The 24,298-nt window shown below is 40.7% G+C and overlaps 1 protein-coding gene across 13 annotated transcripts in view; it reads left to right on the forward strand.

Moving 5' to 3' along the window:
* The first annotated feature begins 4,058 nt into the window (after nt 1-4,058).
* Nucleotides 4,059-24,298, forward strand: part of EMSY (EMSY transcriptional repressor, BRCA2 interacting) — a 39,322-nt gene continuing 19,082 nt past the window's right edge. For 8 of the 13 annotated variants that reach the window (XM_037376277.1, XM_037376283.1, XM_037376287.1 and 5 more), the window contains exons 1-9: nt 4,059-4,216; nt 5,352-5,460; nt 8,960-9,059; nt 9,705-9,779; nt 12,021-12,196; nt 13,342-13,494; nt 16,896-17,155; nt 21,569-21,842; nt 22,796-23,098. In XM_037376277.1, coding sequence (XP_037232174.1) covers nt 5,391-5,460; nt 8,960-9,059; nt 9,705-9,779; nt 12,021-12,196; nt 13,342-13,494; nt 16,896-17,155; nt 21,569-21,842; nt 22,796-23,098 — 1,411 coding nt within the window. In that variant the 5' untranslated portion in view covers nt 4,059-4,216; nt 5,352-5,390. Of the gene's footprint in view, nt 4,217-5,351; nt 5,466-8,959; nt 9,060-9,704; nt 9,780-12,020; nt 12,197-13,341; nt 13,495-16,895; nt 17,156-21,568; nt 21,843-22,795; nt 23,099-24,298 lie in introns of all 13 variants that reach the window. The other 5 variants (XM_037376286.1, XM_037376291.1, XM_037376280.1 and 2 more) reach the window with 4 other exon arrangements.

Below are 24,298 nucleotides of genomic sequence, written 5' to 3' on the forward strand. Positions count from 1 at the left end.
ACAAAAGAGGTGATGGAACTTGTGTGGGTTTGCTCACTAGGCCACCATCAGATGAAGAACACTCCAGATCCTGACAAGTTTCATCCTCTGCTGGCTGTAAGGGGAAAGCCAACGGTGAGTTGCTGTTAACACATTTAGAACTAAAGTATCAGCCTAATATGCCCAAGCTACAAAGATTCAGTGATTTGCTGCTTGAAGCTGTTTTAATGATGTGAGTTCTTAGCTCGCCTAAGAACTGCCAAGTAAAATGGATTATTACAAAATACTTTTACCTTGTGGTTTTGCATTCTTGAGCCTTGCCTCCTTGGGCATTATTGCTATCGACAAGTTTGTTTCTTGTTTTACTTTTTGAACAGTTAGAAGATGCTCTGTAATTTTGGGCCTCCTTAACTTGGGACCCAGGGATGTAGGTGATGAGAACTAAGAAAGTGATTAGCATCTGGAAGGCAACTAAGACTAGAAAAAACGCTGGCATTTTCACATTCTGCCTTTTCTTTCTTTACCCACAATGACTTATTTCATATGAATTTTCTGAGAAAATGTGTGACATTTAGCCACATTTCTGTATTTATGAAGTAAGCCTAAACCATATTGTTTTTATTTTCATTTTTGTAGTCTATAACTGGAACACTCTTGACGTTTTATTCATTAGATGTAAAAAAATACTGTCAAGTCTATCTCTTATGGGTGACCTCCCTGGATTAGGCTAGAAGATCCTAAACTGGCTGCATGCAGTCATTCTGAGTCCAGATAGCCTTAATTTAGTCTTATGGAATGATCTGTGCTACTCCTGAGACTGATTAGGGCTGTACAGCAGATTGGTGATTCTTATGTGATGGTGGGACTTGATTCAAGAAGAGCCTCCTGACCAGAGCCTGCTGAGGGTGGCTCTGACGCATCTGCTGCGCCTCATCTCTGCTTCTCTGCAGGGACAACCTTGGTAGATCCATCCAAGTAGATCAACCACTGCAGAGCTCTGGCCTTGGTTCAGGTTACTTATGCTTTTCAGGACTCATAATTTATGTGCTTTGTTGGTTTATTTTCTTTGTCCATGGTATCTCAACCATCTCATTTTTATGGAAAATGGAGAATGGAAAATTGATTGTAGGTTAGTCTGAAGTAAATGGCAATGTTGGTGCCACAGCTACAAGCAGAATTTGGCCTTTGGACTTTCTGGATCTCTCTCATGTGTTTCCAAGTCTGGGCCTGAGTAAAAATAGGAAGTATTCTTGGAAATCATCTTATAACATCTGTAGAAATGCAGCAATCTGTAGTGTTTTAACCCTAGCCATTTACCAAGTACCATGGAGCTGCTGGCTAATTCCCCCTCAACCAGAGGGATGGGGAGGAGAATCAGAAAGGAATGTAAAACTTGAGGGTTGAGATAAGAACAATTTAACAAATAAAGCAAAAGCCCTGTACATAAGCAAAGCAAACCAAGGAATTCTTTCACCGCTTCCCTTCAGCAGGCAGGTGTTCAGCCATCCCCAGGAAAGCAGGGCTCCATCATGCGGAATGGTTACTTGAGAGGACAAACACCATAAAGCCAAATGTGTGTCATTGTCCCCCCTCTCCCGCCCTTCTGCTTCCCCCAGCTTATATATACTGAGCATGACACCATATGGTATGGAATATCCCTTTGGCCAGTTCGGGTCAGCTGTCCTGCCTGTGCCCCCTCCCAGTTTCCCGTGCCCCTCCAGCTTCTCGCTGGCAGGGCCCAGGAAACCGAAAAGTCTTTGATTGAGTATAAACATCACCCAGCAACAACCAAAACCATCAGTGTGTTATCAACATTGTTCTCACACCAAATCAAACACAGCACTGCACCAGCTACTGAGAAGAAAATTAACTCTATCCCAGTTGAAACCAGGACACAATTGCAGCTTCTGACTCTTCATACGTAACTGGCTTGTTTTTTACATCTCTCTTCTGTTTCATGTGCCGAAGGAGATGAAGTGTATACCGTTTTCTTGAGTACATGCATATGTAAGTATGTGAGTATCAGTGTGTGTCTGTCCACCTTGCCCATACTAACTTTTGATCCTGTGGCTAGTTTCATTCGCATTTGAAAAAAACCTAAAGATCTAAAAAAAAAGTAGCAAATTGATCTAATTAATCTTAACGAATATAGCTGCTGAGCAGGGCTGAGAAAATGCATTTGTGCTCTCTCAAACTGCGTTGTTATCAGAGATTTCACTGGAGAGCAGTATGAAAACAGTGCATTAATAAACACACAAACTGGAAGAAAACATTTAGCTAAAATCTATACCTTAGTGGATAAATTTAGGTTTGGGTAGTTTCTTGCTCAAGGAATGATTTGTTCTACAAATACAAGGACGAGCTGTTGAACACCTCAGATGCAATAAAACTGATACTCAGCTGCAGTATCACAGTTACAAGTGACAAATAAAGCTCAGAAAGGTTATTTTATTCTGGTAAGTGGTGAGGTTGTCCTGCCTGTTCCTACTGACCAGAGTAATCCAACTAAAAGGCGCATATGCAGATCAGTTTGCAGTGGAGTCTCTGACCTGCAAAGGGAGATGCTAACTTCTGGCACTAACCTGGACTGCATCTTCTTCAGTTTTGTGCAAAGCTTAGGACGGTTGTTTTTATTAAGGAATATTACACAGAGATTAGGTTTGCCTTCAGCTGGTTCATGTTTAGGAAGGCAGTAAAAAAGGAGGAAAATTGTTCTAGCTCTCCTGTACTGTTCAGCATTGTTTTCAAGTACTTCAGATTTATTCTGCTGTGAAGAACAATAGGAAATTGCAACTGAGAAAATGTTCATCAACCATCACAGGGAAGAAACATTTTTATCTATAGTTAGGTGGCAATAACAGCACTTGCAGATCTGGAAATAGGTGTTGTGATTCAATGCACACCATCCATCCGCCTTGTCTTCACCTCAGCAAACCTCCAGCTGTTTCTGGCATTCTGAAAGCAAACTATAATACACAATTTTCTGGGAGAGAGCAGAATAAGGAGGAGCCCTTCCCTCCTCTTCATTAAACTGTGCCCCCCCAGGGCGCCTGTTTGCTTCGCAAAACCAGAAAGCGTGCAAGATGAAGCATGGAAAATAAGAGCCTGCAGCAAAAATAATGACGCCCTGGGAGATGGAGAGATGGGAGCAAACGCTCATCCTGAGGGACCTTGGTGCGATTTTCCAGCCATCACCTTCCAGGCGGTTCCATGGATGGGATTTTTTTTTTTTTTTTTTTTTTTTTTTTACTTTCTCGCTGCAACGCACAGCTCTGATCAGCAGTGTTGCTTACAACTTTCAGCTGTACCCCAGAGATATTTTATTTTACGCTTCTAATCGGATCTAGGGACTTTTAAAGAGATGTAATTTACAGCTTTTCCTGGAAACCTGCCAGAAAAAAAAGTTCTGATGGCTGTTAACAGGCAATACGCAGCTGCCAGGCCCAGCGCTGCCGGCCTGCGGCCCTGCTCGCCCAGGGGTCACAGCGGGGAGCAAAACCTGCCGGCCGGGGGTGCGGGGCCGGCCGTGGGGCGCGGGTTGCGTGCCCTGCGCGTCCGCGCTGCCCGCCCACGGCCCCGCGCAGCTCCCCGCTGAACCGCTGCCGGTTTTCAGTCAGAAAAGCTGAAAACGGCCGAATGACGTCAAGGCTAATGTCGACCCTGCCAGGTTTCCTTCCCGAAGCAGCGGTCAGCCGTTAATGCCGGAACTTTAGGGGTACGTGGGAACGTTTCAACGCCGCCCCTCTCGCCCCGCGCTGTAAGCGGTTTCAGTCAGCGGCGGTGCAGCGCGCCTCAGCCCAGCCGCCCAACGGCCGCGGGGTTTTGTCCCCTCTCGCCGCCCGTACCCAGCCGCCAGGCCATGGCGGGACGGCCGGCGCCGCGTCCCAGCACGTCGACAAACGCTGAGGGGACTACAGCTCCCAGGCGTGCTCCACGCCGCCGTGCAGGGCGCAGCGTCCCCCACCTCCCCACCCCCTGCGCCATCTTGGCACCCGCTTCTTCCATCTCCTCGCTCGCGGAGGGTGGTGGCCAGGGAGGGCGGGAACTACAGCTCCCGGCGTGCCCTGCGGCTCCCGCGCATGCGCTCTGTGTCCCGCCGCCATCTTAACCCGGGGCAGCGCTGCCGCCGCCACCGCCACTAAACAAACCCGAGAGCGGCACCGGCGGGGGGAGGAGGAGCAGGAGCCCGAGCCCTGTCGCTGAGGAGCCTTTCGATGTGCCAAGCACGGCCGGGCAGGTGGGTCCCGCTCCCCGGCAGCGCCGCCGCGCCTCCGCGCTTTGCCCCGGCTGCTTCCCCTCGGGGAGAGGGGCAGCTCCCCTTCCCTGGACGGCGGGGACTCGCCGCCCCCTCACGGGCCCCGGCCCGCAGGCAGCGCCCCGTCCCCCGCCCGCAGGCCACCGGCGCTGTCTCTGTGCCCGGCGCGGGGAAGCCGCGGCCGCGGACCGCTCCCTCCCTCCCTCCCTCCTGCCGGCGGGGGCCCCCGGGGACGGCCGCCCCCGAGCCCGGTGGGGACCCAGCGCCGCTCGCTCCCGCCGGTCCCCCGCGCCGAGGGCCCTGGAGGGCCCCAAGAAGGGCGGGCGGGGAGTCCCCGGGTGGCGGCTGCCTCCGGGTGCCCTCGTAGAAGATTCTCCCTCCCTCCAGCACCGCGCTGGAAGCTGCGACGGCTCCGGGGCTTTTGTTCCCGGTGCCCAACCCCCGCCGCCCCCCCGCTGTGCCGTTCCCTGCCCGGGGCGCACGGCGCGGCCGCGGGCTGGTCCCAGCCGGCTCGCCCTGCTCGCCTCCGGCTCCTCGTTTTCCTTTATTATCCTCGTTGCAATGGGGAGATGCGCCCTCCCTTCTCGTCACCCCCGGAATCTCGCCGCGATGTGATCGGGCGAGGGGGTGTTCCCGTGTTTGGGTTTTTTTTGGGGGCTGGTGCTGGTACGTGGAAGGCAAATTTCCACGGTGTTTTTGCCATTCTGTCATATAATAGGCTAGTGCTAAATGCATTCCCCGGGGGGAAGGGGGAGCGTGCGGTTAGCTGGAAGAGTTCTTATAATAGGTACTCAGTGCATAAAGAGAGGGAGGAGACTTGAACATCAATTCGGAGAGCGTTTCAGCATGAAAAAAGGCTGGAGAAGGAGAAAGCAAACTCGGTAAAAAGGCTTGGGTGATGGATTCGAGCAAGGGAGTGCAGGAAGTCCGTGCCCTTGTGAAGCTGCTGAATTCCTGCATGGCAAAACATGCCATTACAAAGGTTGGAGCCTGGAGCTGGAGTGCGAGGGAGTATGTTGGTGGAGATGTGAGCAGGCTGAAGAGAGTTTACATTAATTGGCTTGGGAAATCGATAAATGATGGACTTGCATTTACTGCATTTATATTCCTTTTCCAGCGAGGCTGAGCTCAGTGGGCACACAAACACAAGGGAAAGATGCCTGTGGTGTGGCCAACTCTTCTGGATCTTAGCAGAGATGAATGCAAGAGGATCCTTCGCAAACTGGGTACAGTAAGATACAATTTGTGGGTCTGTATGTTTGCCCTTTTAAGATTTGCCTGCCTGCTGCTTCCACGAAATACTTTAATATGTCTACAGGCAACTTACAAGTCATTTCCTGCATTTTGCATGTGTCATTGGTTTGACAGCCCTGGCTTAAAATGATGTTTGGCAGATGCTCTCTGCCTGAGCAAAATGAATAGCACAGAATTGTTTTGGTTTGGTTGATTCTCTGACCATGGATGTCCTGGTCCATCTCAGCCTCGATGTTGCAGTGTTGTGCTGTTGTTCTTTTTATGACTATTAACGTGCAATGGGATGCACTGTGAGAGGAGGGTCTTCATTTTTTTTTCTAATCTGTATTGGACACCTTTTTGTACCAAAAGAGGTGATGGTACCCTAGTTTAACTGGCACTGCGGGACTGAGGTCAAGCAGTAAAGACTTGAAACAGGAGGAAAAAAAAAGATTGTGATGGTTTGTGATTTGCAGTTGCACAGATTATCAGGGAAGTGTGAAACAATGTTCTTACTTAACTGTCATAACAACAGCAGCTTTTTGCATTGTTATAAATGTAGATCAATATCAGAGTCCCCTGCCCATTAGATAGGTATTGGCAGACTTTTTTGTGCTCTGTCCTTGTAAATATATGTGTACAAGGAGACTTGCTTTTGTATTTTGGAAGGTAATAAAAATATTTGCTCTTTCCTTATGTATCCACTTCCAACTACCACAGGAGAGGGAATCCTTTGTTAAGCCATTGATCTGATCTTGCATGGTTGTTTTTGAGTTCTTGGAGATTAAATTCTTTTTAATTTAGGTGTTTTTTTGGTTTTGTGTGGGTTTTTTTTTTTTTTGCCAGTTACATGATGCATAATAATAGAAGAGAAGAAAAACCCCATAGATTTGGTTTCAGACTTTCTTCTGAGGAGCATAATCTAGGAGATGATGTCAGGAAGAAAGCTGAGGCTCCCTCTAACTTCCCGTGACTGTCAAGTCACAATTATTCTTGTTCTCATTTTACTTGAACGTTAAAAGATGATGTGCTGTACTTTTTAACTATGCCAAGGTTCTTGTATATTGTGAAGCCATCCACTTTATTTTCTGAGAGTTGAGGATTTATTTTCCCTCTATTTGCCCTTTTTATTTGATTTCTTGGGAATCTGGGATTTGCGTTCTGTTGAAACAGCGATGCAGATGTTGCACACAGCATTGCAACTAAGCTGTGTATCCATGAAGGCGACAACCCTGCACCTTAAGCGAGGCTCAAGAAGTATGAAAGCTAGGAGAAAGTGCAGGGTGCCAAGATTTGGACTGGGTCTGTGCTACTAAATTTTGTTAACGTAGCTCTGCTGGCTAGGAGCATGGAAAAAAAACTTCTACCCCAGCTGACAGTGGTGTGCTGGCAGAACCTTGCTGGTGCAGCCGAGCCAAACAGAACTGCGGCTACACCTCCTTCAATGACATAACCTAGGCTGACAGGAAATTATTTTTTTTTTCTTACTGGCATGAGCAGTGTCCCCACAAGAGGGCCCTGCCAGCGTGATAGAGGATTGTAGCAGCCCTGTCTCTTCTGGGGTGGAGAAGCTCTTCTGTTAAATAGATGTACCACAAGAGTGGAGGGTGAAGGAGCAGTGGGAGCAGCAAATAGCTGTCTAACAGTCATATCCAGCAATATTTATAGAGTCCCACTTTCCAGCTCTCAGCCCAACATCTTGTTTGGCTGACTGTTCAGCAATTCCATCATGAATGAAATGCAGTGGTGTAGGTGAGGCTGAAATGCACCTGAGGTGTGCAATACCTAGGGTTTTTCTGCAGCATTTGTGACTTATAACTGAGTAAGGGGGTGATGGTAGCACCTTACACTTGAAATAATGATATTTATTTGTGAAACCTGTTTTGGCTGTTTGTATGTTGTGTTGGAAAGAGAGCGCACCAGCTAGTGATTGCTATGTAGACATAAGGGTAAGGAAGCTAGTTACAGCTGTTCTGTAATCTTTACTACATTCCAAACAGCCAGAATATGCATTTTTAAAGCCCTAGTGTAGTGGATCTCTATTAAAAATGCAGAAAGAAGAAAAAAAATCTGTCCTTGCTAAATAATTATATGGTTGTATCTGAGAATTACTTTATGTTGTTAACAGAGTAAAATAATTAGTATCTTAAATATTGTAACATGGTTGTCTAAATAAATGTTGATATTAGTAATAACCATTGCATTAATTAGCAAATGTTTTATAACTGAAGCTGTAAATGCTTCTGTAGGTCACTCGGCATCCCTGTGCAGCCTGCATAGTTAACAAAAGCGACTTTGCTTTGTGTTTTGCCTGCTTAATCAGGACAGGAGAGCAGGACTTCTTTTCAGCACAATTCCTTGATTTGATTTCTAAATTAGCTCTTTGGAATACCAAACTGAAAGCTTTTCAGAATGGTATCAGTCTTTCTTTTGCAGCAAACTTCAGAGGTGTTAGGTTTTGGCCTGCCCATTTGATTCTTGCTTTTGGTTAACTGGGATCTGTTGTGGGGTTGGTTTGGGTTGGCCGCTGAAATGGGTGTGATACTTACATAGAAGGCACCTATGTAAGTATTAGAAGAATTTGTATTTCTGGTTAAAGCAGGAGTTTCAGAAATGTTTCCTTAAGCTGTGCTAAGCTTAGAATAGAAAGTCGTTCTTTGCCAAATTAGCAGACTCCATTATTTGTATTAGGTATATTGTCACTCTGTTTACTAGGACAAAATTCAGACGTTTCAGTAGTCTTAACTATTTTTTAAAACACCAATGGCATGACATTTACATAAGTCACCTGGAATTACAAATACATGTTAAATCAGAGTTGTATTTTTGAGAATTAAATCTTCATGATGGCTCTACATTTAAGAGTAGCTGGATTGTTTCTTTTGTGTTGAGCAGATTAAATTCGGTGTGTTGCATTCTTTTCAAATTCAAGCAGTTGTACATATGAAGTAAATGGGCATAAAAGATTATGGTGATCGTATTTAACAAACTAGAGCTGATGTTCTCCATGGGAATTGAGGAAGGGCATTACAAAAAAAAAAAAAATATCAGTTGCTCTTTTGATAGTATATTTCTTTTTCAAGCCAAGCTTTTCCATGGAACTTTCAATAATGGTACGTGTTAAAGATCTTCTGCTTCTGGAGAATTCTGAGCTATTCTCTCCAAATTTGGGGACTATTTCTTCAAGCTTTCTGGCTGAACTGTCAGCTCAGAGAGAGCTTGACATATTCGGTTGGTTTTTAAACTGGATAATCCTCTGTGATGATACAATTGTTTCATAGAAAAGCTGTATGCTGCAGAGTAATTGACTGAGAGAGTTCTAAATCATCAATCTCTTTTGAAAAGCACGAAATAATTGAAAGACATGTTCCTCTTAATGATTTTGAAAATTAATGGAATACTGTCAGTAATACTGAAAGTAACTACCCCACCCCCCCACCCCCCCTTTGCTGTGAGCATTAAATAGAAATACCGTTTGTTCTAATTCTTCAGAACTGGAGGCATATGCAGGTGTCATCAGTGCCTTACGTGCACAGGGAGACCTTACGAAAGAGAAGAAAGATCTTCTTGGAGAACTCTCTAAAGTGCTTAGGTAACCCTGACCTTTTTAAAATAAGGACCAATGACCTGTTTTCTTTTAAAGTATTGCATGCTCTTTCTAGTCACTACTATCACAAAGCAAATCTTAATTTGGAGGAGTAATTCTCCATCTTGTGGAGATTTAATTCTTATTCTGCTCTGAGGTTTTGATAAAGAAAACAACTGTGCTTCTGTGGCGGAAGCGTTTCTGTTTTGTGGGTACTTTGTGAGTTATAGAGTGTTAAAAGGATTACAGCTAGCTCGTGAGCATGTGCTAGCTTGCAGTTTTGTCAAGGTAGGACTTCAAGGTCTTTGGGCCCAAGTTCCATCAAGAAAGAAGGCTGCATGTTCGGTGTGAATTTTTCTACTGTATGCTTTGCATTTATTGCTCTCATTAGGAGGTTGGATTCTAGCTGTTTTGCAGGGGTACCCTCTGAACAGTAGTGTTTCTTTTATTCTTCGGTAATATTTTTAAACAATAATACATTCATTCTTTCTCACTGTGATAGCACAAGTTAAGTGACAATCTCTTAAATGTAAATGACTGTTCCCTTTTGTCTCTTGAGTAGATTATTCATAAGTTTAATTTTAGCTAGAAGTTTTAGATAAATGTTCATGTCTCCCTCTGACTAAAATATATTGCTGGTTTTTTTAATAGTATTTCAACAGAGCGACATCGTGCTGAAGTTCGGAGAGCAGTAAATGATGAACGACTAACGACTATTGCACACAAGTAAGTTACAGGTCATTTTCTACATGATTTCCAAAGGTACCCTTTGGAAAATCCATTATGTCTTATATGAACGATAGAACTTTGGAAGATTGATAATGGTTTAAAGAACAGTAGTTAAAACAATGTATGGATGAAGGAATGATGGTGTCAGACTTAAACCAGGGAACTAGAAATGGTTGTTTAGTACTGTTGCATTTTGGATCTGAAGACATGGCAGTCACTGTACAAGTACAATATAAGAAACAGTCTTTTGTCTTGAAGAAGTTCCTGTGAGATAGGTGAGAAGAAACAGAGTGGAGAAAATAGAGAACTCCATTTGCAGGATAAACATGTTTGCTTTATTATTATTTGTTTTGCCTTTAATTTTATTTAAATCTGTTTGGAAAGGTTGTATTAAGAGGGACTTTACATAGAACAAAGAGGGAGAGAGGAGGCAGAGATTAGTGGAAAACAGTGTATCAGCACAGAGGGGAAAAAAATTGTCAGAATAAAAAAAATGCAGCAAGCTAACTGATGACATCAGTGTCCACCATTCGCTGTTTAATGCAGCTGCTGTGCTGGTATTAACTGGGCTGATTCCTGCTTGCATTTGCTTTCGCAAGCTCCACATGATTTTGAGAGGTGGAGAGGAGCAAGAGGGCCAGTGCTTACATGTCTTTGAGAGTTATTTAACAGTCTTACGATTAAGGACTGTCTTTAAACAGAGCTGGATTGTATTTTTTTTCTTTTTTTGTGTGTGTTAAAAACATTGATTTTTAAGTTTGACTACTGTAGCTTAGGTGTTAGGGGGAGAAAAGAGGAAATCCTACAGATTTCCTGTAGCAGGCCACTTGAAGTTAGCCAATGTCTGATCCAAGACTTGCCAAAATCAGCATACTGTTTTGAGTGCTGCAGAAGGACATTTTCACATTTTAGTGTTTTAATGTTCAAATCTGAAGAGTTAGATGTATGCTGTTTACCAAACAACAACCACCAACTTCCTTACGCTCCTTTAAAGAAAGGGTGGGGGGAGGGGGATGAGCATTTAATTGTCAAATCAGGATTCTTTCTTGAATAGTTTCCTTTTTAAGTATTAGTCCTGTTTTTAGCGTTTTACAGAATAAGTATAAAGTTTGTCCTGAGGTGTTGAACTTCAAATGGATGAAATATAATCCAGACAAGGTGCAATTGTGAAGTGGTGCATATTTTTATTTTTCCTGGGGTAATTCTTTGTGTAAGTGATGGTTGGTAATACAGTATTTGACTTACATAATTCTCTAACTCTTTCGGAAAGCCAACTTTGTGCTAGCTTTGCTATGGGCAAAATTTCTAGTCTTACTTTTTATTTTAGAAAAGTATTTTCACTTCAGCTGATGTAGCTCTGCTTATACTATATAAATATGTATGAAGAATGCTGAAGCATATCAGGATTTAACGACAGAACAAATCCTTTGCATTTTACAAACTAATTTGTGGTAGTTTTTGCTGGAACTTATTTGCAATAGTTCACTTGAAGTTGTTTTTCAGAATATATTAATGGGTTGATTTGCTTAAGAACATAACATTGAAAAATAATTTGCTTTTCTGGTTTTGCTGATTTGACAAATGACTCATGTAAAACAGCCATAAACAGAAACATTTTTCCATCTAGATAAGAACAGCATTTTTTGGAAACATTCTCATTTGTGTGTAAGTACTAAGGTTAAGAGAAAATTAGAGCAGCAGGCTGGTTTCTGCTGAGGAAGATGCGGAGGGTGTGTTTAAATCACCTTATGTTCTGTTACCTTGTTTGGGACTACTTTAGTAAGTCTGAGAAACTCTTCTGCTTAGGTAAAACAGGATTTGCATTAAAGCAGAGGGCTTTTTCCTCTAATGTAATCAATTTCAGTAGTCTTGTATACAGTCTATTCAATGCCTAGGGATTTTTGTCATCCAGAATTGGAGAGTGTACCGACTCTATCTGAATTCTAGGTAATCTAATATGGCAATATTGAGTATGACATGCGCATACCTCTGGCCCATTAAGGGCTTTGTAAAACAAAACAGTAAAAGAAGAGGCAAATCTTACATTTTTTATGGGACGGTTTCTGCATGAGGTGGGAAAAATGTAAGGGCTTTCATGAAATGAAGAAAGTTGATGATTGCTGTACTGTGTCTTTAGAAACTGCTTTTTAGGCTTTCATTGTTGAAAAAAGGCACTTAAGAATACTGCATATTTTGGAAACTCTGCAGGATACTTACAGAATGTGCGTTTCTGTTTAGTATGTCTGGACCAAATAGCTCTTCTGAATGGTCTATAGAAGGTCGTCGACTGGTACCACTGATGCCACGGCTTGTTCCACAAACAGCTTTTACTGTTACCGCTAATGCTGTTGCCAATGCAGCTGTTCAGCACAATGCATCTCTTCCAGTTCCTGCAGAAACTGGGAACAAAGAAGGTGAGAGAAAGACGGGATTCTACTGCAGACTGTGGGAATATAAAAAATGTCACAGTTGAAATTGTTATCTTAGATGTGAAGTGTTAGATTAAAAAAAACCACCCAGATTTTCTCTTATTATATTCATAGAAATATGAAAAAATACCTTTGTTTTTACTTCTTAAAGATGCCTTTGCAGCATCTGCAGCAGAACTCAGACAGCTTTGTGTTAATGAACACAGAAGCAACTGAAACTTAAAAAAGAAAAAAAAAAGCCAGGAAAATAGGGGGAAATTCACTGGGTAACTTGTTAATTTCTATAAACTATAAAACCTTGACTGATGGCTTTAGATTTTATGAAGTTCTGTAAGTGGTGAAAGATGTTTCAGAACGCTATTCTAAGAATGTAAGTAGGTTTTGGTGAAAGTCAAGAAAATTTTGTTGGGTTTCTCCCTTCCCCCCCCCCCCCCCCCCTTCCCCCTTCAGATGAAACATACTGAGTTAACAAGTTAAGATTGCTTTCTGCTTTCCCTATACCTTTTAAATAATGCTAGTACACATTTCATCTGGCTTGGCTGAATGGGCTTGAATTAGGCTTCATGCAACTGGAGAATGTGTAACACTTCTTGAAAGAAGCTGTTTTATTCTGGTTTTGTGAGAAGTACTGGATTGTTGTTCTATTACTTATAAGCAACAGTTTAAAAGAGCTGATTAGCAAAATCAGTTGTTCATTCCTGAAGGAATATTTTGGTTTCTTCAGCTGATGCGCTGTTGAGGAGCGGCACTAGCTATTTTCTATCAGCAGTGTAGATATGGTCATTTACAGAAAAGCAAAAATTGAAATACTGAATTAATGCTAAAATGACAAATAACAGGTTGTAAAGTAAAACTTCAGAATAATACAAATAAAAAGTCTAGAATGGGCAGTGCAGATTTCTGGGATGGGTGGAGGGAGGTTAGATTTCTATGTTGTCTTTGAAGGCAGTTAATTCCATGGCTATGCTTAAGTCAAGCTGGGGAGTATTCAGCAGTAACAGGATTGCAGAGGCAAAGATGTGGATAATGACCCAATAAGTCTTTGGCTTCCATTTCTATTGTTAAAAGAGTGATAGAATAATGGGATTCTGCACTTCAGTTATATGGAAGGTGTCTTTTCTCCTCTTCAGTGGTGGTTTGCTATTCCTACACAAGTACCACTTCAACCCCAACATCTACCCCTGTTCCAAGTGGCAGTGTAGCAACAGTGAAGTCCCCCAGACCCGCCAGTCCAGCCTCCAATGTAGTCGTCTTGCCAAGTGGAAGTACTGTTTACGTCAAAAGTAAGTGATACTAGCAACTGATTAACCAAAGGGAAAGAAAGGGACAGTCTTGTGGCTGAAGCATGAAGTGAGTTAAACACTCTGACCCTGGGCAAGTCATTTAATGCCTTTGTGTCTTCATTTAATCTAAAGAATGAATTTGTTGCTTCCCTTTTTCAGAGAAATTGTGTTCAGAATAAATCCACTCACTGTAAAATGCTGCAGGGAGCAGTAATGGCAAAGTCAACAAGTGAGAGGTGTTTTGAAAATAAAATACAGGAATTGCTGTATATCAGTGGATTTCTAATCCAGCTTGTTAAGAACTAGTCTTAAAGGTGGCTCTGCTGGTTGCTTCTGCAGAGGACTTCCCTTTTCCTTCTGTTTAAATAATGCATAGTAGTCACTTATTTGAGTTAGGAAAGGTCCCTCCTTTCCACTTTCACAGTTGACCTAGATTATTTTAGAATACCATAGTTTGGTAAGCATTTATATGCTTACATTAACTATGTCTGGCCATTTTGTGATGTATTTGGAAGCAAATCTTAATGAGGTTTGTGTTCCTGGGCAACTGTGAAAACTCCATACAAAATCCCACCAGATACCCATCTTCATGTTTTTAACTTTGGAAATACAAGGTTCTATCCATGTCTAGAAACAGTCTTTTTTTTTCTTGTCTCCCCCAACCTTTTTTTCATTAGCTAATAAATCACCTAGTTCTTAAAGCAGAATTACGTCCTCATACATATGCCCAGCTCATCAAACATAGTTTTATTTAACTAATAATTAAAAATTTTTCCTTCCGCCTTTTTTGGTGTCTATCAAAATGTAGGTGATAAATACAGATTAATAGTGAAGTTGATAAGTGCTGGTTTTATGCTTGCTGTGGATACCTTTAATATTAAAAAATTATTTTAATCTTTATGCTAGATGTGCATGTTTGTATAAACTTCGAGCTAGTCAGAAATGTCACATTGTACGTAAATGTAATGTTACCTGCAAACCACCATCTTTAACGGCTACATTAACCCACAGAACCCATTACATTAAGATTTTTCATTTTTCTGATTTAATGCACTGATCACTCAGCTTTAGTTTAAAGATTCAGGGGAAAATGTTCTTAACCTCTTAAAAATTTAATTTAGAGTTCTATTGAATTATTACGTGGTAATGAGTATAAAACCAGTGTAGACACACGATAGAGGGATGAAAGGTTCTCATTTTTATTCTGTTCATCCCTAGATTTAACTTTTCCCCCACTTCATGCACTTCATTTTATTCTTTTTCTTTTTTAAAGGAATTGTGTTTTTCAGAGTATATCAGTCACATTAGTTTTAACAAACCTACTTAAGAGCAAACTGAGGAGGCCTGAGTTAGTTGTGACTTTGCCACTGATCTGTTATGTGACCTTATCCAAGTCACTGTCTGATTGAGCCATTAACCTCTCCGTGCCTCTGCTTCCTTGCTCGTCAAGTGTGAATTATGGTTAAGCTGTATTACCTTTCAGCTAAATGCTTGTGGAAGACTTTGTGCAAATGCAGTTTCTAACGTGAAATTATAGGAATAACGTTCTTAAAGCCCCAGCAGTGAAAACAGGAGATTAAATGAGCTGTACTAACATGGAATAATGTTGTGCTAGTTTAATCTTACTTTCTTACTTCTGTGGTTAATTGGGGTGGTTTTTTGGGTGGTTTTTTTGTGAATAACAAATAGCTTTATCTTCAGTATTTCTTGGTGACCCACCAAAATAACAGCTGTGTCCTAACATCCTCTCGCTTGTGGATTTTTGATTCAAATGGGTTCTGAGATTCTGAAATTCCTGCACATTTTCAATGCGATTGGAGACCTCAGAGTTGAAAGTTTGTGTAGTGCACTCACTAATACTTAAAAGCTAGTTCATAATAGACCTTAGTCATGTAACCAAATCTCTGCTTTATAGATGGAGATCACCACCGGGCTTCTTCAGGGCCATAAAGTAATTGCTGATTAGAGCTTTGAAATCCAGACTTGTAGATCCGCTCTTCATCTGTACTGTTGCAGCCAGCTAAAACTATGTTTTGGAGTTCAAAGCGAATTTGAAATAGAGCCTTTGCTTCTCTTCTCTAGTTCAATTTCCCGTTTTTATGTGAATGTAACTGTCAGCCTTCTGAAGTGTACCTGCAAATGAGCTGGTACTCATACTAAGGGCAAATCCCATTTTTCAGAAATCACTTGCTATGCTGCTGGGCACTTTCTTGTCCATGTCAATTCCTGCATCTTCACATTTTGCATGCCAGAATATTTAGTTATTTTAATTAGAGATTGACCGTAATGAGATACTGTCTGTAATTAGAGGTTGACTGCCAACCAGATTTGCTTGGATTACGAGCAAGTCTGCTTTTTGCTGTGACAGCATTTTTTGTCTTGAAGCCCCAGGCATAGGGAGCAAGATCTTCAGTCTTGTTCAGTATAGAGGAGGTAGTGTCTTTTCAGCTTATGGATGTTTTTCAAAATTTTTTTACACTGGCTAATTTGGTAAACATAAATGCTACCCAATAGCTGTAAGAGATTTTCAAGGTTATTAAGCTGTGTCTTTCTGTAATGTATACCAGTTTTTGAACCTGTTGCCTACTTTGGAAGATTTCATATGGATTCAACATTCATTGGTCACGCTGTTATCCTTTGCTCAGCTGAATATTGCAGCAGATTTGATTTTTTTTGTATGTACACAGATAGTGAGGAAGAATGAAACTCCTTGAGACTGGACTTTTGTTTTTAATTGTGTTAGGTGCCATTTTACATCTGTTGCACAAGATGCACCAAACAAGGCAGAAGCTGATAAAGTAAAGTTTGACCTTTATGGTTAAAATATATATAATTAAAAAGAAGTATCTCAAGATGCAGTTCAGATGAAAGGGGGGAGTGGTACTGTAACGATATAAGCATGGCATGAAAGCAGATGCAAAGCCTGAAATCAGAGAAGACTACAGGATGACAAGCTTAAGGGACTAGTTGCTGTTAACAAAACCACCACTACCAGTGTAGCGTGAAGTTTTAAACCCAAGTGTGCATGATGTTTCCCCACCACCCTTGTGTGTATAGGCTCATTGGTCAAACTTCTGTAGACACCATGAAATCCCTGTACTGGTTCTTAAGTCCTTTTAATCTCTTAAACTGAATGAAGTGACTCAGTAACTGAGTAGCTTGGATTTTGGTTTTTTTTTTTTTCTTTGTTTTATGGCACTGGTGGTGTGGTTTATATCAAGGGCTAAGACCGTCTGTGGTGTGGTACAGGTTAGTTGTGACTGTAAGATGTAAATCATCCTCTGTTTCTTTTTATTATATTTGAAAGTGGGTGTAACACTCAGCAAGTTTGTAGTGTTTTAGGAAGCACTGAGTGCCACAGACAGAGAAAATATAATACAGAAAAAGTACTTCTTTTCCAGGTGTTACTTGCTCAGATGATGATGAAAAGCCCCGCAAAAGACGGCGAACAAATTCTTCTAGTTCTTCCCCTGTTCTCCTGAAAGAAGTCCCGAAGGCTGTGACTCCTGTCACTAAAACCATCACGGTGCCTGTAAGTGGCAGCCCCAAGATGAGTAATATAATGCAGAGCATTGCCAACTCTTTGCCACCACACATGTCGCCTGTGAAAATAACCTTCACTAAGCCCTCAACACAGACAACAAACACGACAACACAGAAGGTATGTGGGGGAAGCTGCCAAATGTTACTTTATTCTGGTATTATCAACGAATAAGATATGATGTTTGACTCTTCCTTTCTGTGAACTGTCTAGCTGTTTTCTAAGGATTGCACTTGGGATAAGGCAATCCCCCTTTAAAAAGAACAAAGAGAAAACCAAACTCTTGTATGAATTTAGTTCACCTGTGTGTGAAAGGACCTGGATTGACAGCCGTGGAGACTGAAGCCCTCTTTTTATCCACAGAACAGGTACAGCACAGGCAGCGGGAGTGCAAGCTTCCCCCAGACTGCCCCACCAATGTGCCTCAACCCTGACCTGAAGGGACCACTTCTAGGGATGAGAGGGGATTCAGTCTCCATGCTCATTCAATTCTTGGCCTCTCTGGTGAGACTGCCAACAAGGTTGCCAGTTAGTACCATTTGTGGTGTTGGGTTTTGTGATATGGACACTAGTCCACTGAGAACTGGATCACATAGGCCACTGAACAGCCTTCAGATGGTAACAACTATTGGTCAAAGGTAATCTTTCTTATTTCTATTTTCCTTATTTATAATTATTCTTTGCAGTAGTAGAATTCCAGGAGAGGTGGCATGGGCTTTCCCTTGCCAAGCCTTTTGTCTAGAAACTAGTTTTTTGGGGTCTATAAAGGTTACTCTTGGAGTTGATCAAAGACTTGGGGGGGGCTTTATTTTCCTTTCAGTACTAGGGTGCCATTTCTCATTCTACGTTAACAGTATTATAGTGGTCAAATTCAGTCGCATTATTTCAGCGGAGCGTGCCCAGCTTTCACCAGAACGCAGTGTGTGAGAGAGGTTTTCAGTGTAAAATTTGTTTTGGACTCAGATTTTTATGTGCTTAGTCTATGGCATGACTATTTTCCCATGCTTTAGGAAGCATTTCAGATGCACCTACTTTTTTTGTTCTTAAGGTTTAAAAAAAGATTAATGGCTTAGACCAACTTCATTCTTGGTACAGTTATTAATTAAGGCAGACTTGGGGCAGGGGGTGGTCTGTGGAATTAATTTGGCCTTGATACTGACAGGCTGATGGTAGGCTGGCCACTAACAAGCATATTTTTTCCAACTGTGAGAGTTTGACTATTGAGCTCAAACCTTCACGTGGTATTTGCTTTTCTTAATTGTTTTATGACTATTTGGATTAGCAGAGTTCCCATGTCCTAGTTTTTGGAAACCTTAAAGCCAAGGAAGATTAACTGAAGTAACATGCAATAAAAAGCTTGCTTTCTGGCCTTTTCCCGCTTCAGAGCTCTTTGGTGCTTTCGTTTGATTCGCTGTTCTTTAACAGTGTCCTTAATCAAATTTAGTCTCTGAATACATGTATAGAGATCTGTGAGTGAGCATAAACCATCAAGTAGAACGTCCTGCATTCAGTGCAGCAAATCCACAGTTCGTATAGGGCTTAACCTACCCATCCTGTTGCTCTTGTTAGACTCATCTTTTGTGCAGGAAGAATTTTTTTTCCTTAAACGTCTGTAGTCTTGTATTAAGTTTCACTATTATATATCATGGTAGTTAGAGATGGAGTGTATTAAATCTCCAAAGGGAAGAGAATGGACTGTTGATACAGTCTTTTCTGTAGTTGTGCCTTTGCTTGATCTGCTGTGGAAATTTCAGGGTTTGCTTTGCATAGTATTTGACTTTCTGAACGTGTCACACTGCCCTCTTTTGTTGGGTTTAGACATGCCAAAATATGTAACTGGATTGTTTTAGTGGGAGAAATCCCTTTTAGTAGTTTTAAACTGTCAGATTTGTTACACTCAAATTGGAAGTGTACTATTTTAAACAAGTGCTGTTGGATAGGAGTGAAGTTGTTGGCTATGAATAAAATTCTTCATTTCTGCATGCCAACTTTCTGAATTGTTTTGACGTTTAGTAGGTTGGAGGAAGACTAATAATGTCACAGCTCCAATTTCTGGATTGTCTTATAATAAAGTCCTCTGTCTAGGACTCAGAAGGAATCTAGCTAGCGAGGCTTCTGGCAGTTAATGCCTTTATTTCTTCAAGGACTAGGTTTTGATGTCTATCAAAACACAGCTGATGACTAGTTTCAATGTATGTTAGGAATTTGTTTTTACTGTAGCAATTAAAATCAACAGCAACAAAAAAGCAACTTGTGGTTTTTTTTAATAATTAAAAATCAGGCAGTCTTTCTGCTGTAAAAGAGATGTGGTGCGGTTTTGGTACCCATGATGAGGTTACTTTGATCATTTCAAGGTACATGAGAAAACAGTATCTCAAAAATACAATTGTTGTGATTTGAGCTTTAATACTTCTAAATTTTTACTTCTAAATATCCAAAAAAATTTTCTGGATATACTTCATACATGCAGCTCACTGAACTTTGTTTTGCTGTGTTAATTTTGGAAGAAGAAATAGAGACCCAAACCTGCTTAGTCGCAGGACAGCAGTTATTGTTGAGCTATAATGCTTTACAAGCTTTCTTCCTTACATGATTAAATAAAGTTTTATTAAATGATAATCTTGACTGATGGTTTTATCTCTGTCTTTGAATGAAGAACAATGGTCTTCAGGAGTCATGATGATTCCCAGATTCATCCTACATGTCTGTACCTACTTGGTTGAAATGCTGAACTTGCCAGGTTGCACTACAGATTAGATAGGAAATTAAATGTGAATAATCTGCCTTTTTTAACTGCAAGTTGTCCTGTATTTCTAAATTAGTTATTCTAGGTGGAAAGGAGTTGGCTCTAAAATTCAAACACTAGGGGAGTGTTTCTAGTGTTAGCTGTCTATTTAAGAAATAGGATAAAATAGCAGAGGCACATTATAGGGTCTTTCCACCTGCAAGTCTCGTACCAGAATCAAGTTGTGTTGTGTTCAGCTTGTCTGCATGGTTGTAGCCTAAGAGCAGTTTCAGAAGGGTGTTCTGGTTAAATCAAGGTTAGGCAGAAGGCAAAAGCAAGAGTGGTGCAGAGAAAACATTCTTCTTGGAGAATGCAATAAAGTGGTGGAGCAGCAGATGTGGAATTCTTGTCCTTCAGACATTGGTCAGTTGTGGTCAACCTGCTGTAGCTTGTGGCGGTAGTAAGGTTCTGGTTTTCCTCAGGTCAAGATATTAAAGGCTTAGCTGAGGAGTGGGGACCATAAAACCAAACACTGGGTCAAAAGGAGAGGCAGAGGTAACCATGGTGGTGAAATTAGCTGCTTTTACTCCATCCATGTGGCTATTGCTTTTTTTGTTGTTGTTATTAAATGAATTATATCTTAATCTTTTAGTGTTTGATCTGTCACTAAAGTCTCTTTCTGGTACCATTACCATATTATTTATTTTCTCTATCAGGCAAGGTTTCAGAAGTCCTTGGGTAGTAGTGTAAGACTTTTGGTTTGAGCTGACCCAGGTTTTCTTTGCTCTTTCTGTACCTTTTTTCTATCTGCCTTTGTTATGTCAAATAATAAGTTTTAATTTTCAAAGTTTTAATAAATGGATTTTTTATTAGGACAATTGCATTATTAAAACAATTTGTCAACGTTCTTGCATGGTAAACTGAAAATGTTGTATTTCTGTGGTGTGTGTTTCTATTTTCACTGTAAGTACAAGGAGGTACATGTAAGCAGAATAAAAGGAATCATTTTATGTGAACAGTTCCCATATTCAATACTTAAAATTCTTAGTTTTCTAGATCAGTTGCGTAAGAACAGTTCTCTTCCAATGTTATAATGAATTCTATGTTTTTCTGTGTCAGATCAGATTCATGGCATTGTAATTGTAAGTCGCACTAGGGGTAATGTTTATTCTCTTTAGACAAATGGTTTTCAGACAGATAAGAAATAATTTCTTGTTATTGAGAGCACTAATTAAAGCAGAAATTGTTTCAAACCTAAACCAGTTTTTTCACTGATGAAATATTGTTTACAGCCTTGTGGGTCAAAAATGTTTCCTATTACTAACTCAGCAACTGCTTGCTAATTGTTAAAGAGGGGAAAAAAAAAACCCAACCCAAACATCTATTCCCTCATTGCCATTTCTTGAAATATGTGCGAAGTTTGGGAGAACGGTGTTTAAAACTTGCTGGAAATCCCTTCAGTTGCATTTAAAATGACCTTCAGGCTTCCTGGCCCAGTGTAAATAAGCCAAGCAGTTCATTCCTGTCTGTTTGTCTTCAGACATAAGGTAATTCTACTTTAATTAAATAGTAATTGTTTTCCTCGGAAGAAAACACCTTCTAATTTTAAGGAACTGTTTAACACTATTACTTCAAACTAATTAATTTTTTTTGTTGCCAGCAAATGTGATTATGACAATCTTAAATGGTCTTAATAACGTGTATCCTTAAAAGTAAATACACATAGACAGATACAGTACTGAAATTTTATGCTTTTAAATAAATGCAAAGAACAAATGAATTTCGTGTTGTTCTTTTTCTTCTTTCAGGTGATAATAGTAACCACCTCTCCAAGCTCAACTTTTGTACCCAACATCCTTTCAAAGTCCCACAACTATGCAGCAGTTACGAAACTTGTCCCAACATCAGTCATTGCCTCAACTACTCAAAAGCAACCAGTGGTTATAACTGCTTCTCAGTCCTCTTTGGTCAGTAGCAGCAGCAGCAGTAGCTCTTCCACTCCCTCCTGTGCTGCAAATACTATTGCTGTGACTGCTGTAGTATCATCAACACCATCTGTGGTTATGTCAACAGTAGCACAAGGTATGGTAATAACATTATGTTTATAAAAACTCTTTCGCTGATGAATTCTACTTTGTGTTGAGAATAGCGTAGGGAAGATGCACTGTATGTTTACATATGATGAGCAAAGCACAGGAGACATGAAAGAAGTCTACTGATGAAACTAATCCAAGATATTCCCCAGAAGTTCTTGTTGAACTCTTTTCCTCTCTACTTAAACAATTAATGTGCAGATCCTTTTTAAAGAGAATGTTGTGAGACTGTGCAGCATAGCTTTTTATTTTGAAAAGGTTTTACTTTTGCAGCATTAAAACACTGTAGTCTCAAAGTGACTGGCTTTAACAACTCTGATGCATGGAAAAATGGATGTATCCAATATTTGAAGGTGATTGCTTCTCTTAAAGCCTGATTTACAAAAACCTGCAAAGTTAACATTAAATAAATACAAATTACGCTTGACATGTCCAGTCTTAAGAATATTTCTTGTGGTAGCTAATACTGGTGACAATTCTGAAAGGTAGAGGAGTGTTTACACCTTTTTATCTGTGTGTTTTATCAGCATGTCAGTTTTCAAGTCCTTAAAAATTAAGACCTGAGGTGAGCCTGGATTAAAATCCCTAGGTTTCTGATGGCTAATTCCAACTATGTGTGCTAGCTTGACTGTTTTAGCTCCACAGCAACTAGCTAACATTTGGAAGGGCAGCTGTGGATGAAAGAAAGGATCTCAGTGAGCAGCACTTGAAAAATGCGGTGCCTGAGAATGACAAATGTCACATTGCAGTTTTTCCTGGTTCATATTTTCCATTCTTGTTCCAGTCCACAAAATGTTAGACAATCAAGTCTTTTTTTTTTCTTATGTATATCTATGTATTTTCCAGTTGTAAAGATAGTTTAAATGCAAAATTAAATTAGAAATTGTAATATTTTTCTTTTGTGTTGCACTGTGCAATCTTAAACCATTTACTCTTCCACAGGTGTGTCTACATCGGCAATTAAAGTTGCCTCTACCAGACTACCTTCCCCAAAAGGTTTGGTTGGGAATCCAACTCAGATCTTAGCACAGTTTCCCAAACAGCATCAACAGTCCCCCAAACAGCAGCTGCACCAAATACAACAGGCCCAGCAGCAGCAACAACCACAGCAGCAGCAGCCGCAGCAGCAGCAGCAGCAGCCACAACAGCAGCAGCTGGTACAGTCTTCTGTAGCTCAACAGCAGCCACAGCAATCTCAGTTGCCACCTGGCATCAAGCCCACCATTCAGATCAAACAGGAATCAGGTAGCTGGAGTTATCTTGTGTCATATTGCTGACTGGTGAGGTCTGACCACAGCTCGAGAAAGTAGGGCAGAATTCAGTCCCAAAACGTGCATGGGAAGCTGTCATGAAGGCGTAATTACTTGAGTACAAGATTTAGCATTAAACTTGGATAGAAGTAGGTAGTGAAGGATGTCCTGATGTTTTCAGGTAACGTTGATTGAAGAATTTGGTTCTGTCACTCTTCTTGTTTGGTTCAAGTATTGCAGACCATGCTTTAGGAATAAATGTTTTAACTTTAGAGATTGAAATGTGTGTAAATATCTTCAAAAGTAACCTGATTTGAAACTGGAAGACAAGAGTGTTCTGAACATCCAAGAGCTGTTCAACTGTATCAGCTAGAAAAAGTTAATCCAAGTTTTAATTCTTTTCTTGGGTTCAGAAATCAAAACCTGCTTTTGAGGTACTTGTCAAAACAAATACAATTGGATCAGAAACTGGAAGTTGAACTCTATTCTTTTTGTAACATTGATTCATTCAGTTGACTTTGGGCAAGTCATATAGTCTTTCTGTCTTGGCTTTACTCTGCTGTAGAATACCGTTCTTATCTCCATAAGGTGTACTAAGAAGTAATGCTTGCAAAGTTGCCTAATTCTGAAGGAAGAGGTGCTGTAAAAGTGCAAAGTATTTTTATCTCCCTGTTTTATATTAATCATGTCAGTAAAGTTGTTATTTTATATTCATATATTTTATATTCGTACTATTTAGATCAGATAATTCAAATAGACCATAGAATGAAGAAATAAACAGCCCTACTCCTGTCCTGTGATAAACTTCCTTTTGGATTATAGGACCATTGTCTATGAAAAAATAGCTGCTAATGAAGACAGATAAGAGGCCTCCATTGTCCAGTCACTGAACACTACTTGGTCAATAAGAGCTTCACTTCTTGCCTTCTACCATGGGTTTAGGCTCAGTGTGCTTTTTTAGTTCCTATTATTTCTGGAAGATGTGAACCAGTTTTCACAGAGGCTTTGCTTTTTACCCAGTTTTGTGTCTGGATGATGCAAAGGTTTCAGTTCCTCTTTCCCAACTTCATTGTATGGAGCTTACTGGCTCTGTACTGTTTATATAGTCAACATAAAAAGAAGGAACAATCTCTGGAGGATGTTCCACATCCTGAGTGGAAGAAATTGTTCACCTAGAAACATTTGTACACAAATA

Source organism: Falco rusticolus, chromosome 2, assembly GCF_015220075.1.
Source record: "Falco rusticolus isolate bFalRus1 chromosome 2, bFalRus1.pri, whole genome shotgun sequence".
Classification (NCBI taxonomy): Eukaryota; Metazoa; Chordata; class Aves; order Falconiformes; family Falconidae; genus Falco; species Falco rusticolus.